The following is a 16,800-nucleotide window of genomic DNA, read 5'->3' as shown; positions in this document are numbered from 1 at the left end:
TGCTCCACTGCAAGGAGTTTCTGGCAAGTGCCCACACGCTCTGGACAGATCCGAGAGCCAGATTCACCCTGGGAGGAGGTGGAGCAAAAGGCTTTGGGAAATCTCTCATACACTGAACTCCGCTGCAAGAAGCCCTTTCGATAAACGAACCAAATGGGCTTGGCCCCCTCGGCGAAAAAGGAACATCAATGGAAGGGTCAGGGGGCAGGCAGAAGCCACCAAGTAGTCAGGATCCTCTCTCAAGGATCTCTCTCCCCGATGGATGCGGACAGGGCCGGCTCTAACTTTTTTGCCGCCCCAAGCAAAAAAAAAAAAACAAAACAAAAAAACCGCCCCGCCGTAACACCCCCCCCAGCGCCGGCCCGCCGAAACAAAACAAAACAAACAAACAAACAAAAACCCCGAGCGCCGCTCTGCCACCCCAAGATTGGCCGCCCCTTACAAGGTGCTGCCCCAAGCACGTGCTTGGTCGGCTGGTGCCTGGAGCCGGCCCTGGATGCGGAAGAGGGAGATCCTGCCAAGCTCGATCCATTGGAGTGTTTAACTCCACAGGCGCCTCCCCAGTGGACCAGGCACTTCTAGCAGGAACGGCTGGCTGGGGCCTCACCTTTTGTTGGGACACCAATCCAATTGAGGTAGCGAGTCAGCTTCTTGGAGATGTAAGTCTTCCCCCGAGCTGGAAGGCCAACCATAACGATCACAGTGGGGGAATTGGTAAGCTGCGGCCCGCAGGCTACAATGAAGAGAGAAAACACACAAGCAGCCATTATAATCCCTCAGCATCATCCCTGCGAGGTTTGACAAAGCAGGCATCAGGGCGCTTATCCCCTCAGTGCATCGACAGCAAGAGGAAATCTAATATCTCCCTCTTTAGACTTCCCTCTCCCCATCAAACAACTGGCGCCAGGCACTGAAGCCTCTAGTCTGCAAATCTGCTGACTCATTTTTGCAACAGGATCTGCTGAATGATCCCGTGTCAGACTGAGCAGAGACGGGCAGCAGACAGCTCTGGGGTTGCCGGGTAACAAAGCCCCATGCAATGCCTGACGAAACCAAGCAATACCTCTTCTCCTAAGCACTGATGTACCAGGAGGGAAGGCAGACAGTCTTACAGCTGAAGCTCAGAATTAGGAGACATGGTTCTACATCCAACTCTACCACAGACTTCCTGCATGACCTTGGGCAAGTCACATCACCCCTCTGTGCCTCGGTTTCCCCATTTATAAAATGAGGACAATAATACCGTCCCCACCTCACCGGGAAACCGGTGGACTGCTTCAATAAAGAGCTAGTGTAATGCAGGCGACAATGGTATGATTCATTATGTTTGGTTTGCTGGTTTGAAACACAAGATACTTCTCCTCAGAACTTGGTTCCCAGAAGAGTTACTCAGTATCCAAGCTCTTTGGAACTTTAACGGGCCGCCTCCTGCATATGACTTCCCAGCGACCTAGACCTTCTTCCATACAAGTGGGTAGTTCACTGGGATTCAAAAGGCACTGACTGAAGCTCCAACTGGTGCCAGCTTCGTTTCTAGGCCTGCCTTAGCAGCCAGGCGTTCACGGATCACACATGCCCCGCAGAACTGGCTCCTGGCTAATGCTCTCTGCTGCTGCCACTGCCGAGATAGCATTGTGCACCGGCGAGGGCATTCTGGAGTTGGATCATTACAGCATCAACTTGCAGGCAGATGAGGTCAAGTTAAACCACGCCCAGTCCCCACTTTGTGACTTTGCATCCTCTTACACCACTCCCGGAAGACTCAAGTGTTCTTGAAGTCCTTTCGCAACAAGGTGCTTGAGAGCACAGTGTCCTGAACATCCCAGGGGCACGGGAAGTGCATCACTGCAAGTGACTTCTCACTGAAACGGCCTTTAGTTACTTCGCTCCTGTCACAAAGTGCAAAACTGGGGCTCACAACCGCAAGCCACAGCAACGCTAGCCAGACCTAGGCATAGGGCAGGCCTTGTTCAGACTTCTTTCCCCACTCAGGAAATACACCTCCACTGGGTCCTGCAGAACGGCCCTGCCCATTCTAGTCCTGTCTGTCTGTGCCCAGGAAGAGATTCAAATTAGGTACTGGATTTATGATGCGGGGGAAAAAAATCCATGAAAGACTAAGATGTGAGCGCTGCACTTAAACTTGCAGACACGACTGCAGGCCTCTAAAGCCCTGAAAGAGACGGCTATAAACTCACAGGACTGTCCCTTCCAACCAGCTTTCTTAGAATGAGTAACAGCTTTTAAGTAAACAGAAACATGCAACTGACCATCCCCTTGAGCTTGAAAAAGGACAGAAATAGTATAATACACATTAGCTGCAGAGCTGTGGCCATTCCGGAAGTGACATTTAAGAGTGAAATGGTCCATTACAGCCTCCACCACTTACCACATGTATATAAAGCTACTTTGATGCAGGTACTTTTTAAAATTTAAAGCCCGATCTGTGTCAATGGATTGAAATTCAGTTCAGAGAGGATAGTAGAAAAAGCACTATCTAACATGGCGGCAGTTAAAATATTTGTTAAAATAAAGATCCCTCCTCATTTAACCTAATTACATGACCAAAAAGTAGCAAGATTTCTGAGCCAAATTTCTCTTGTATTTAGACATCTCCACCCCCAACAAGGTCTCTAGGAAGAGTCCCACTGCTGCACAAGGGAAGAAAAAGCCATAGGACATGCTCCTGAACCTCAAGGGAAAGGACTGGCACTTACTCCAAGTATAGAAAAATGCAAGAAAGGATGACAGCTGTCATTGATGGCATAACAGAATCTGGATTATAGTTGAGTTCCTTAATGCTACTTGGCATCCCATATGCAAAACCTCCTGGCCTTCATGCTAAGCATAAAAAGAGCCTTAAATAAGAGTCACCTATGGACAACTCAGAGTGAAGTTATCTGCAGTCCTCATTTTTACCCACAAGCCTTTCAAGGGCATTTTCCCTCCATTCCTTACACACAGATAGTTCTGTCTAGTTTGTCAGCCTCATCAGAATGGCATGCAAGGAACGAATGTCTTTTGTTATTATAGCAAGAAAAATAAACATAATAACCACACAGAATGAAGCTGAGTTTTGTGCACACAATAAACAGGACTCCAATCTCATTTGGCTCCATCAGATCAATCTGGATCATGTGACTTGCTGAGCTCCGCCAATATTTTTGAATGGTGCAAGCAAGAGACAGATTGCTGGAAGGGGAAGGGGATGGGACTTTTCTCAAACTAGATTTGGGAGTTGCAGTCAAATTTAAGGGGTGTAGATTCCTTTCAATGTCTATGTAAATTCCTGTGCATCTAGATCAGGACAGATTTCTACCGCCTTGCATCCAAAGAGAACCCCTAAAGCTATTGGAAAAAGGACAGCCTGGTACAAAATTATAGCAACAGAGAAAAAAACTGATTAGATCCTCGAGTCATTCCTCTTGCCAGTGCCTGATAAAGCTGACTAACAGAGTATTGGATCTTAGCCAATATGGGGGGGGGATCAACACTGAAAAAATCAAAGAATGATAGAATGGTTAACTTAAAAAAAAATGCACACAAGTTTTTCTTGCACTAAGAAAAAAAAATGAAGCCGGTCTTGAAACAGTCCAGTAAAAGACCAAAGCAAATCTAAAAAAAAAAAAATTAATTGGCGGGTCTGTTCAGCCTTGCTCTCCTGAATTACCATCTCGCCTCCCGGCTCTGCAGGGCAGGATTAAAGGAGAGTTCCTCCAACTTTCCCACTTGAGCTCACCAAATCAGAGCTGAGCTGCAGCTACCACAAGAGATCCCCAATCCCAGACCTCAGGGCAGCATTGCAGGTGTTTCCCCATCTCTACACTCACACCAGCACTGCTGAAGTCTCACCATTGGCCAGGGAGGGTGAGAGATGAAAGAAGAAACTTAATTTGCTCCCTTCCCCCACAGCAGAAAAAAGATCCACAACACTGAGCCAAGAGGAATTTTGCCAAATGTGCTCGACATTAAAAATAAATAGATACTTGAACAGAGAAGGGAATTGGACTGTTCGCGCCACTGAATATTTCATTATTCTTGTGCTCCAGTTAATTAAATCTGACCCTGCAAGGATGAGCATGCACATACACACAGGCAAATCTGCAAAACGTAGGGTCTGATCCTCAGAGGTGCCGAGCACACACACTGCTCCCACTGACTTTAATGGGAGTTGCAGGAGTTGAGCATCTTCATTTGGAAATTTTTCCATCAGATGCATTTTAAGGAAGGTCCATACACTTGGGGTTGGGGAGAGTCATTGGAATAAAAGTACCTCCTAAAGAGAAGTAGCAGGTGGGGATTGTATGTGCACTTCCTTGTTAAGAACCTGACCTAAAGCCCACCAAAGTCAGTGGGCGTCTTGTTTACAGGAACTAAATGAAAAACTTGGAAAGGTGCAAAGCGCGGAGCACATAAAATGAACCAAAGATTCGGTTAATCCTTTCTAGCCTCCACTAAACATAATACAGATTTCAGTGTAACCAAAACAAGTTCCAACTGAAAAGAGGATTCAGCTAGGATCTTTAGAAGCACAAAAATCAGTGCAAACATTTCCCCATGTGCCACGATATTCATCAAAGCGTGTGTGAGGGGGATTTCCTGCTCCTACCAACCTGAGTTTAAAATAGAAAAGCCTCCCAATCCATTTTTACTATCTAAATAAAGACTGTTAGTTTATGCCAAACAGACAGCAAGAATACAAAGCTGCAAGATCACAACAAACAACAGAATGACACTGGGTTAGGAGGGGCTGCAAAACAGATGTGTGTAATATACCTGTCTAGACTTTTCTACAATGCATATATACTTTATAAAAATATACATGCACATGTGCACATACACATTTGTATAGAGAGATAAAAACACTTTGGTAAATTAGTGCATAAAGCATTTCTATGGTGCTCTTGTGTGTGGGTATGCACTCTGGTAGTTGACTCCACAGACTTGCTTGCGTGCACACAACACACACAGGATACATATAAATGAGGTATATAATTGTATACACACAAAATGGTACACATGCAAGTTGAGCAAGGATGAAGGAAGAGAAAAGTACCAGCTATGCATCCTCAAATATTCCATGCACACACACACCCTCCCTCTTGTAAAGTGAGTGGCTCTGCCCATTAAGCCGTCTGCAATAACTTGGCTTCACAGACTACGTGAGAGACGTGCAACTTGACAGAAATTTAATGGATCACCATCCAAAGGCGGGAGGGAGGCATCGTTTCACATCCATTCAGTCTCCCCTAACAAGAAGTCAGCCCATCAGACTAATTATTTCACATGCACACACGCAGAAAAATTCATGCTGTTGGCCCGGGAAGCTTTTTGATGATGCTTAAAAGAGACACTATCGCTCCCTGCTTTCCCTGGGATTTCACGCTAAGTGCATTAGATACGAATCTCTATTGTAGCTCAGTATTTGCTCTGCAGTCTGGAGTGATGTTTGTGCTCCTTGTTTTATTTGGATGGAGCGGCTGCGGGCGGCGGGGGGTGGAGGGGGTGTCCTTGATGCCCAAATGAATAACATTAAAGAAATATATCCAACAGATTATTAGGACTCACCCCCGAGGGGTCCCATTCCGTGTTAAGGGAGAGAGTAATTACAAGCTCCATTATCACATCAACTAGCACTTCCACAGAAGTCTTGATAAACCAAAAATACGTCACAAGCTCTCTCCCCCTCAGCGATTTACGTTGATGACTGTGGAGTACCGAGGATAGGGCCATATCGGTTGTATAAGGATTTCTTTAAAAAGCCAAACACCTACGTGGAGTACCCTGTAAAAGTCCTCTATCTGCTAACTATATAGCTAATTTCCCCAGACAGGAGACCTGTTATCCTGTAGAAATCAAGGTCCTGCTGCCACACAGATATGCAGCCTTCTCCATAAAGCTATTTCCGACTCAGTTACTCTACCCAGCTGACTGACAAAGGAACGCAGGGGGTATCAAATCCCACATGTAGCACAATCTGCCCAGAACAGGGCTATCTCGGACAGAAACCCCAGGGGTCGGTCTTCTTCTTACGCTTTGACAACACTTGTATAGTTTCTCCAGCCAATAAAAACTCATTTAATTTGACTGGCAAATCCATTAGGAAAATATCGTATAGTTTTCTCTATAGGACCAGATGGCATTCAAAACACACACACACACCCCAGCACAATATTTTAACCTCAGCTGTTTAAAGGGGCAGTGTTTCTGGTCGCGGGACACAAATATACAAGCTACTTTAAAAGAATAAAGCTTAGCTAAAAGACAAGACTAGTATCGCTGACTGCCCAATTACTTCTGTATATTCCCTGCGTGCAGAGTACAAGCAATCCTCACCTCACAACAGCAGTGTTTGTGCAAAGGTTTCTAGACTGCTTATTTAGGAGCGGTCAAAGTTATGTGACTTGCATCTTTACAGCTTTGCTTACATATAAATTGACCGACTCCCGTTGTGATGCTTTGTACTGCAGTAGCACCTATAGGATCCCGGTGTTTGCGTTTTTGTTTTCATTGAATGGTTCCACTTTTTGACTATGAGGCTTTCTATTCATGCCAGTTTAAAAAAAAATCCAATTATGAAGCTACTGTTTCTGCTTTATTATTCACACCGCTTACCCCTTTCACCTCCCTCCTACGGGATCACAACCAAAATCAAGTCACTTATGCAACTCATTTTGCACATGGAAGCAAAGGGTGAGGGACTTCCCAACGCGAAGTCAATGGTAAAACCCCAAGCAGAATCAGGCTTTTGACAATCCCAGCATAAAACGTGAGTGATGTAACTTTACAAAATTAGGACGCGTTTGCCAGGCCATGGTTCTGAAAGTGGAGATCCCTGGGTGCAAGAGGCTATAGAGATGCGGTGTGGCACTGCATCTTCTGCAGCTCCTTAGCAAAGAGGAGAATTAGGTGCAGGGATTTCTTTTGGAGGGAGGTGGGACTGCCCCGAGCTCAGATCTCCCTTACGGGGGAAGAAAGGGGCCCTGGGAACCATGCAGCAGGGAAAATGCAGCATCCATGCTTTCCCCCTCCCCTCTCCCACCCAATCCAGCAACGCTACACGTGGGGAAGCCACACCAGCCATCTCCCAGCACGACAGATCCCTGGTCCCGTCCCTCCAGCAGCCCCAGGGTCAAAGAACGGGAAGGCGGCGGGTCTGGACCCTGCCCGCCCAGCCGAGGAGCAAGGCACACTGTCGGATGCGGCAAAGCCATCGCCATTTCCAGCCTATGGCCACCCCCCCGCCTTCCCACCCGCACGGAGGAGTCACACGCGCCAGCAGCAGTCCCTGCCTCCAGCCATGCGTGCAGCCGGAGGGGGCGTGCTGCGGCTAGACCGCGGCTAGGGAGCATTTCAGGTCACTCGCCCGCCCATGCCGGCCGGCAGCAGTAAGGGCACGCAGACGCGGAGCTACGGGCCGGTTATACGGCCATTTGGGCGCACAGCTCGCCAGGGGCATCGGCCCACCGCTTGCAGCAACCCTCCCCCCTTCCCTCCCCCGCCGGCCCGGCAGCTGCACCTCCCCGCTCCGCCTCACACGGAAGCTCTGCTCAAGGTAGACGTGGGAGCATCTTCCTCCCACCGACTCCGCTGGAGGGACACACGGGACAACGCTTGATTTCTAGGGAAACACCATTTCCCCGAGCCTGCCCGGTATCCTCCTCTCCGGGGTACATTCCCACTGCTCTCCGGTGCAATCGTCCTACGTGTCCAGGTTATGTGGCCAACAGCGCCCATGATCCGTTTTAGTGAAATGTATTGAAAAATTAAACCTTAACCAGTCTGGCGCCTTGCCTTGCCTGCGAAATAACGACCGGGCAGCGATAATACGGGGCGATGCTCACCCGAAGGGATAAATCCATGACACAAGGGGCGGCGCCTTGGAACAAGGGAGGGGTAGCCCCCCACCCACCCCAGCATCCCACTCACATCTTGTAGGGACACACAGCTCCCCCCCCACTCGCAGCACCCCACGCCCATCAAGCGCCAGGACCGGCAGTTCCCGTAAATGCACCGCAAGTGAAATAGACCATGGTCCCCCCTGCCGGAGCATTAGCGCGCATAGAGACTGGCACTGCTCTGCGTAGGTGCGGGCACCGCTGAGGCTTATTATCCCCCCCCGCCCTATTCCCACACATCTGTCCTCCCTCCGCCCCCCGCCCCCGCTGTACTATACTCACATCTGCGGGGCAGCGCAGGGTGGTTATCATGGGGGAGCCAAATCTTCTGGATCCGGCTTTGCGTCAGCTCCATGGGCATTTTTACAACCCAGGTCGGTTTGCGCTCCGTGTCCGGCTTGGTGGAGAGATGCACGGGAAAGAGAATAAAAATGGGGCTTTTTTTTTTTTTTTTTTCTTTTTACAAGCGGGCCCGGACGCGGCAGCACCTGATGTCTTTACACGCTAGTCTTAAGGCTTCTGCTCACGCAGTGATTGCAAAGTAAGGCCGGGACACTGCCCTGAGGGGAGGGGAGCCCAGCAGCGACCGAGTCAAAACCAGCTGCACGTGTTCCCCGGGACAAGGGGGCTCGATTCTCACCGACCCGTCAGCCTCACGCCCCTGCAACGCTGCTCCGCGGGCGGAATTCCCCCGGGGGCTTCCCTCTGCAGGAGCCGGTCGGGGAATGCTAGTGCCACGGGTTCCCGGGAGTCTTCCTCCACCTCCTGCCTCGCTCGTGTGTGAATGCCCCGACTCCCACCTCGCCGCAGCTATTTCTGCAGCAAAAGACCGGCCGGCAAACCCTGCGTCACCCACAGCCCGCCCCTAGCAGGCAAGGGCGGGGGAAATTCTGTGCAGGGAGCAGCCGGCATCAGGAGAAGCCACCCGTGCTGCCCCCGCGTGGCGGCTAGCCGGGTTTGCAGCCACCCTGGGGGCTTGGCGATCCACTTTTTTTTTAAACAAAGGACTCACATTAGCGAGACAAGCTTGCAACACATCCATGGATAACCTACGCGACTCTAGACTAATTTTAAGAGCGCAAAGTATCGCTCCCATGTATGCATGTGGTATACATTCTCTATCTAGCATTATATACTAGTCTGGGTGCAACACCCGCTGGTAAATACCGGTGCATGCATATTTTATACACACACTAAGTGTATAATCTATACACACATTTATTGCACAGTCAGATATCAAAATCTTGAAACTATAAGGGTATAGTCCTCATATGCATAAGGGGAAATTATGTACTGTAGAGTAGCTCTAAAATATAGACACATAAGTATTTTCACTGAACTCTATTGTGAATACACTAAACTCCAAATGGATTATTTCCCTGAGATATACAGCAAATATCAATGGATTATTTCCCGGTATATTGTGTTTACACAATGCACGGGGATGATCTCCTCCCCATTAAAGGGGTGAAATATAAATGCAAAGTTTTTGTATGTAAACCAACAAAGAAAAATCCCTGGCTCTATCCTTTTGCTGTCTGCCCCCACTCAGGCTCCTGTCACCTTTATGCAACCGAGCGGAGATCAGGGGTTTATTTTGATAGTCCAATTATATTTTAGATTTAATATCCACCTCCTCATTGAAAGCTATGCTGCATTTCAGCGCGCGCGCACACACACACACACGCACGCGACACAAAAGGCAAAACGCAGACAGGGGTGTGGGCTGCCGGGGGCAGGCACGTCCCGCACGTTCCGCATGACTCTGCGGGGAAGCCTCAGCCCTTGCTACAGACGCTCCTTTCATCGCAGCTGGATGCACTTGCTGCGGCAGGGAGATGCAGCCCTTGGAAGGAGCCGGCGCCTGGCGCTGCGACCGGTTCGCTCTCCAGCCCTCCCGTGGGCGCTGATCGCTCCCTTCTCCTGCAGTTCTTCAGAGAGGGGCTTGCTGCCTGGCAGGCGGCTAGGAAACTCCAGCACCCAAGATTTAGTTCAGCTGGGTTATTACAGGAGGAGCAGCGCGGATGCTAGGCACGTACTCCTGCTGGTCCAGCAGCCCTGTATTAACAGCATAACCTACTGACCTGATGCTTTTATTACCAAGCATAGTAATTTACACAATCCAATAGTAAGATTAATGGGGGGAAGTCACTAATCTCTAATATCCAGGTATTAGTGCCCTGTGAAGTGCTCAGCACCCTTCATACTCACTGAAGTCAGCAGAAGTTTGGGGTCTCTCTCCAAATGGCTTACTCCAAAGCCTATGGAAGGGGGTCCTTCTATGGACATTGGATCAGGCCCAGAATGACAAAGGCAAGAGAGAGCTCTTGTGCACAAGAATAAATCATGAGGTTGAGGAGGGAAGGGGAAGGATAAATGCTTAATATTGTCCTTGGCAAAGTTAATTCCCTGCAGGATTAATGACTGATTATGGTTAGATTCCAGGGAATGACCTATAGGGCCCATTAGCTTGGTGCTGCCCGGTCATTATTTCACAGGAAAGGCAATGCACCAGACTGGTTAAGGTTGAATTTTTAAATTGACCAGATTTTTATCTGATGGCCAGCTACCTTTTCAGTTTAAAACAATGCTTGCAGGCTAGCGGAACTGCCTTAATGAAATCAATCCCAGGGTGGCTGAAATAAATTAGCATAGCAAATAAAGATGTGAAGATCAAATTATGGAAGAGCCAGAAAAATATACCCCAAGCTTGTACAGGTCATGTCCCCAGCATTCCCAAAGCTGCTTCGTTTAAATATGATGGGGCAGATCCTTAGCTGAAGTAAAGTGTCATAACTCTATTAACTTCAATGGAGCTATGACAACTTACACCAGGTGAGGGTCTGCCCCCAGGCAGCTACTTCATTTATGTAGAAAGTTTAGAAGCGGTGATGAGCATGATGTAAACACAGCGACAGGCGAACACACCACAGGTGTTAGATGCTACATTATAGGCCCTTATGCAATATTGGGAGTCATGAGTCTGCTTTAATCATTTTTAACATACCTATCATGCGGGAAAACTAAGCCATTCCAACAAACTGGCACAACAACATTTAGACCGTATAGTGCACTGTTGATTTCTGGAAGTAAATCTATATATTTTTGTTACAAATATATAGTGAGAACGTATAATTGGCCACAATTTTACTTTGCAATAAATATACAATCACCCATGTAAATGTAGCCTTGATTGAGGAGATTAAAATGCAAGGTCCCAAAAAACACTCGGTGGGGATGGCGGGAGGGAATCTAGTAAGGGAGTTGGGGGAAAAATCCACAAGGGTAAAAAACAAAAGTGTATGTCAAGAGCAGAGAGAGTTGTTACAAAATCAGGAAGTGGGGGACCCCGTAGATCAAACAGTTAGACACTACAATATACAATTTACGTACCAACCATCCTTGCTATAGCCACAGGATACAGGTAGAATTATAGAATCATAGGTTTAGAAGGGACCACAAGGGTCAGTCTACCCCCCCTTCCAAGATACAGTACCGTTGTACAGCCTCTGATTTGGTTGTATCCATAGAGGCAAAGGCATTCCGTTTTCCCCATTCCATCAGTGAAAGAATTTCTCATGTCAACTTTCTCCAAGGAGTCACAATGAGTTTCAAGGAAGAGTTTAGTTGTGTCTGAATTGCAATGGGCTGAGATGCTGCTGCTAACGTACAGCAACACCAGGTCCACTAAAGTCTGTAATTTCGCTCCTGATTTAAAGGTGACCTGAGAAGGCAGGAAAATGTTGTCATGTCCTTATCCGATGATGTATAAACTTTTTCCTCCTGCTTGTTTCTTTGCATGAAAAATTCAGATCTTGTGATGCCACACTACCCTGGAAAAGGATTAAGGTGGATGCTGGAGAGAGGGAGGTGTTAAGTAACCTGACTGTCCACACCTAAAGGATAGTTAAGCTTGATAGGCAAGCACCTACTGAAGATGGGAGTCCAGCTGGGCAGGAGAAGGACTGGTATAAGGCCAGGAAGAGAGGGCAGAAGGAGGCTGCAGTGTGGAAGCCTGCAGTCACTCTCTGGGCTTAGAGAGGGAAAAGGAGGAAACTCAGGGAGGGAGTAGAAGTTTTGGACTCCTGGGCCTGAGGGGAAGGGCCCATGCAGAGGGGTGATGGAGGAGGAAGTCTGACAGAGATGGAATAGGAAGCAGTCCAGGTAAACAACAGCAGGATTTTGGGATGGAGCTGACCTTGGCTGCTGATTGTAGGGTCCCTAGACAGAAACCTGGAGTAGTGGATGGGCCCAGGTTCCCTACCTGCCACTAGGGAAGTGGCATAAGCTTGAACTGGAGGACTACTGGGAATAATACCCAGTCAGCCAATCCTGAGAGACTTCGGAAGGGAGAAACCATATAGTGACCTGGCTGCAGGGCTGAGTCACATAGAGGAAGTATCACAACTCCTGGAGCGTGAACAGGGCCGCAGCCCACGAGAGATGGAAAAGGGGTCTCAGACCAGGCAAAGCTATTTCCCAGATGTAGCCACATTACAAGCAGGCACCCCAGTGGTGAGCAGAGAACACTGTGACACTTGTATATCCTGTTTATCCTGGGAGACTTGTGGATGACTGGAGAACTGGTAGGGTAGTGACATCACAAGTACCAAGGAAGTGAAACCTGATTGAATTAAAATCAGATCCTCTTTCAATTAGGCTACATAATAATTATTGGCCAAGATTCCCCAAAACGGGAGCTAAAGTTAGGTTAATCCTTAGGCACCTACGTGACCTGATTTTCAAAGGTGTGAGCACCCAGCTACACCCGCTGAGTCAAATTGAGGATATGTTCATTGGTGTTCGTGCAGCATTCAGATGCTACGATGGTGGGGTCATCCAAGTAAACAGAACATCAAGAAAAGCACTAGGTGCTGTAAAACAGCTTCCGTCTAAAGTGCAGTGGTAAAAAGCACAGCTTCTCATACACCAACATGCTTATCACACTTGTAAGTAAACTTCACACGCTGCTTCCTCAATTCCGGGGCCATGAGTTGTTTAGTTAATTCCCCTTTATGAGGGCGCGAGACTGGAAGTCACTTAGCAGTGGCCATCTGTGTATTACTCAGGACTGCGTGTCAGGCGGCCCATCACGCAGCGTTCCCTGCATGTCACCCAAGGTGAGGGACGCCTCCATCAAACAAAAAGGAAAAAAGCCAGTTCTCTGTGGACCGCAGAGCCAGAGGGAATGGACAGGATCTGGCTGTGAAGAAAGATGCAGAGGAAGGAATACAAATAACAAAAGTCATTATGGAATATTCAGGAAAGAAAGAATCCTGTGATTTGGACCCAAAAGGCTTCCTGTCCATTGGTCAGCCACATCCCACCATTTAAAAAATGGTGCTACTAAAGGATCTAGCTAGAGATTGATCTAGGTGGTGCATTATCTGCAAGGAGGCTACGTCCCTTTAGGATTTGCCATGCTGCTGCTGCAGAAATAAACTTACCCTGCACAGGGTTCTTATTCTTCTTCCGTTCATCTACAACACTACAGCCCCTTTTGTACTGCAGCAGCTAAGGCCCTGTAGCTTGGAAATTCCATTTAGCCATCCAGGGGTTTACATAGCCTTCATCACGAAAGCACTGAGTGCTTCCAAGATCAGGACTAGAGGTACATGGGCAGAGCTGTGGTCCAAAATTGGAGTAGCAGGGGGTGTTGCAGGTGAGGATGTATGTGCATTGGCAGAGTTTGGGGTGTGGATGGGGGAGGGATAGCTCAGTGGTTTGAGCATTGACCTACTAAAGCCAGGGTTGTGAGTTCAATCCTTGAGGGGGCCACTTAGGGATCTGGGGGAAAAATCAGTACTTGGTCCTGTCAGTAAAGGCAGGGGGGCTAGACTCAATGACCTTTCAGGGTTCCTTCCAGCTCTATGAGATAGATACTTATATAGCACAACTCGCTCTAGTCTAGTGTATGCTAGTTCCTTGCTTGCCATCAGGAGAACCAAATGTACCTACTTTTAAAATTAAACAAGCACATTTGCATTTAAAAAGTAGCCTAAACAAGGCAAGAATCAAAAGGAAGAAAATGTGTGGAATTTAAGAGAAAAACAAGGACCTCTTGTCAACCATAGACAGCAGGACCTGGAAATACAGTACACTACCATTTCCATTATACGCCTCCCTTTGCTGGCTTCAGGAATTTAAAAGTCAGCATTTGAAATTGGCTTTTTGGCTGCAAAGTCTACATGGGAGAACTTCCGGTGTTATTGGGGAGGGGGAGGGGTCATTTTGGTCCATTTTCACTTAAGGGGGGGGGAATTCTGTGCATGATATTTTGGTGGATTTCAGATGCTTTTTAGTTACTATCAGATTCTACTCACATTGAGTAATACCATCTCCTTCAAATAGCCCCAATGAAATTGGCACAGTTAAGCATGGCAGAATTAGACCCTGGATAAACCAGGGCTTCTAGCCCTGTTGGAGAGAGAGGGAATTGGAAATGCCTTTAAATAGCTCTGGGCCAGTAACCTTTCAGTTCTGATCTCCTCAGTAATAATCTCTCTCCTTCTTTCTCTTTTTATTTATCTCTTTTTTATTTTTATTTATTGTCCTTAAATAACACACAGTAAAATGCTCTGGGCTTGAGATTTTTTCAATCCCTATGGCAGCTCTGGACAACAATTCACGTTAAAATTAATGGGAACTGAATGTCAAATGCCCTTTTGGCCATTTTGAAGATCTCAACAAAATCGGTAAGAGCAACTTGACTGCTCAGCACTTTTGATAATCAAGCCACTTATTTAGGTGCCTAAATATGGTTTTAGATGGCTTTGATTTAGGTGCCAAACTCCCACTGAATTTCAGTCCCCTGGGCTCCTTTAAAAACTGAGGCTTGTGATTTCAAAGTCTTGGTCTATGTGTTTAATTTTTTGTTTGTTTGTTTGTTTCTCTGCTGTTAGAAACATGAGCGTCTGACACCTATCCCCACATGTGTGTGTGCCCCAAGCCTTCTGGAGGCTTGAGTCAGGCTCTAAACATAGCAACTGCTGGGCCTTTTGTCTCTGATGGGTCAACCCAAAACCCCAGAGCTAAATGCTCCGGCCTTTTGGAAGAACCTGGACCTGAATTTGGCAGCTTGGGTGCATCTTCAGTAAAATCTCTCCTATTAATATCCACTGTACAGAAATAAAGATTAACAGAGATTTATTTTTGAGAATGCTGACTCCCAAAGGACATGATTCCTATTCTTATTCCCAAGGAAGCTTAAGTGGAAAGTTTATGTCACTTCCATGTTTCATGGTCTGAAGTTTGGAGAGGAAACCAGATTCACTTCTCCATGATGTGGCACAAAAAGTGCAGCGTAGACTGCAAAGGAACAGACTGGGTCTGTCAGAGCAAACTGATGATAATATGCAAAATCTCACTGACTCAGAGCGGGACTTTATATATTTATCATTACAATGTCTCTGGACTTAGCATGCATGCCAGATGATGTCAGTGTGTACTGAGATTATTATGCAAAAGTTGCCCAAAGCTTTGGCTCGAATGGCCCATATCACACTCCAAAGAGAACTACTTCCAGGCCAATGAGGAGAGTTACAAGAAAAATAGTGGGCATTCACTGGTAGCGACGCTGGGATATAACTACAGATTCAGTACACGGATCATTTGATGGTTACCTGTTCTGTTCATTCCCGCTGAAGCACCTGGCATTGGCCACTGTCAGCAGACAGGATACTGGGCCAGATGGACCTTTGGTCTGACCCAGTATGGCCGTTCTTACGTTGTTCTTATTGGGAATTATGTCAGAGGCTGTTACAAAATACTGTACCTAAAACCACTGTACTTTCCCCCGGGGACACACGGGAAATGACTGAAAGCAATGTAATGAGGTTGCAGGAAAAGAAGGCAGGGTTTCAGTTTTTTAAAGTTGATGACAAAGGCATGATCTGAATACAGGCCACGGAGCCAGGACCTGAGGTCTAGATTCAACAAAGTACTTAAGCGTGTGCTTAATTTTAAGCACACACTTATGTACTACTGAAGTCTTAAGCAGCTGCTTAGGCGCTTGGCTGAATTGGTGTCCAAGGCCCAGCTCCTCAAAGCTATTTAGGTACTTAAATATTTTTGAAGATCTGGCCCCAAATTCCTGAGCTCCAATAACAACTCACTGTGTGGCTTTGGAGAGTCACCTATCCTCTGTAGGGCCTGAGTCCACTGACGTCAATGGGAGTTTTGCCACTGATCGCAATGGGAAGAGGATGTGGGTTGAGTGTGCCTCAGTTTCCCTATCAGCTAAAGTTCATAAATAACCATCGAGGTGCTAAATGTTTTATATCACAATAAGTAATAAAGGTGTCTTTTGTTCCATTTTTATAACAAATGGACCAGTGTTTCCAGTACTTACTTACATGTATGCATGGCTCGGTTTCTTTAAAAAAATAAAAAGCCAGACCCTTTGGAAACCCAGAACTTGTCTGCCACTTCCTGGGAGAACCTGGGACTTTCAAAAGCACAATGAGAGACTATGGCCATTTCAATCTCTTGGGACCTGGCTATGAAGCTATTTTCACTGCCAACTGCCAATTCTCTCTTGCTAGACTTTGGAAAAACATGTGAAAAATCACTGAAGGGAAAAGTTGGTGGAGTGGGAGGTTTTGCGAACATTGGGAAATATTTGCATTAGGGTTTGAAAAAGTAGTGGAAATCCACCAGGAAACCAGCACTCTGCATTAGCGAATCATACCCCATCCCACAAGCCAGGCTGGCATAAGTGGATGGCATGTATAGGAGATATAAATGGTCTCCTCTTAGATTCCTTCTCTTTCCCTGCCACACCTTCATGTTTCTCTGTCTTGTTTGTCTCTCCATCCTTCACAGATTTTAAGGCCAGAAGGGACTGTTAGATCATCCAGTCTGACCTCATCCATCACACTGGCCAGAGAAATTCACCCAATGA

General features: G+C 47.1%; 1 protein-coding gene across 6 annotated transcripts in view; it reads right to left on the bottom strand.

Moving 5' to 3' along the window:
• Nucleotides 1–16,800, bottom strand: part of PFKFB3 (6-phosphofructo-2-kinase/fructose-2,6-biphosphatase 3) — a 116,853-nt gene that overhangs the window by 66,182 nt on the left and 33,871 nt on the right. For 2 of the 6 annotated variants that reach the window (XM_034764408.1, XM_034764417.1), the window contains exons 1-2: nucleotides 8,181–8,722; nucleotides 608–733 (exon numbers count right to left, since the gene is read on the bottom strand). In XM_034764408.1, the coding sequence (XP_034620299.1) occupies nucleotides 608–733; nucleotides 8,181–8,259 (205 nt within the window). In that variant the 5' untranslated portion in view covers nucleotides 8,260–8,722. Of the gene's footprint in view, nucleotides 1–607; nucleotides 734–8,180; nucleotides 8,724–16,800 lie in introns of those variants that run through there. The other 4 variants (XM_034764373.1, XM_034764392.1, XM_034764401.1 and 1 more) reach the window with 4 other exon arrangements.

This window comes from Trachemys scripta, chromosome 1, assembly GCF_013100865.1.
Source record: "Trachemys scripta elegans isolate TJP31775 chromosome 1, CAS_Tse_1.0, whole genome shotgun sequence".
In the NCBI taxonomy this organism is placed as follows: domain Eukaryota; kingdom Metazoa; phylum Chordata; order Testudines; family Emydidae; genus Trachemys; species Trachemys scripta.
Note: the sequence above shows the minus strand (reverse complement) of the source record. Positions and strands in the feature narration are given on the sequence as shown.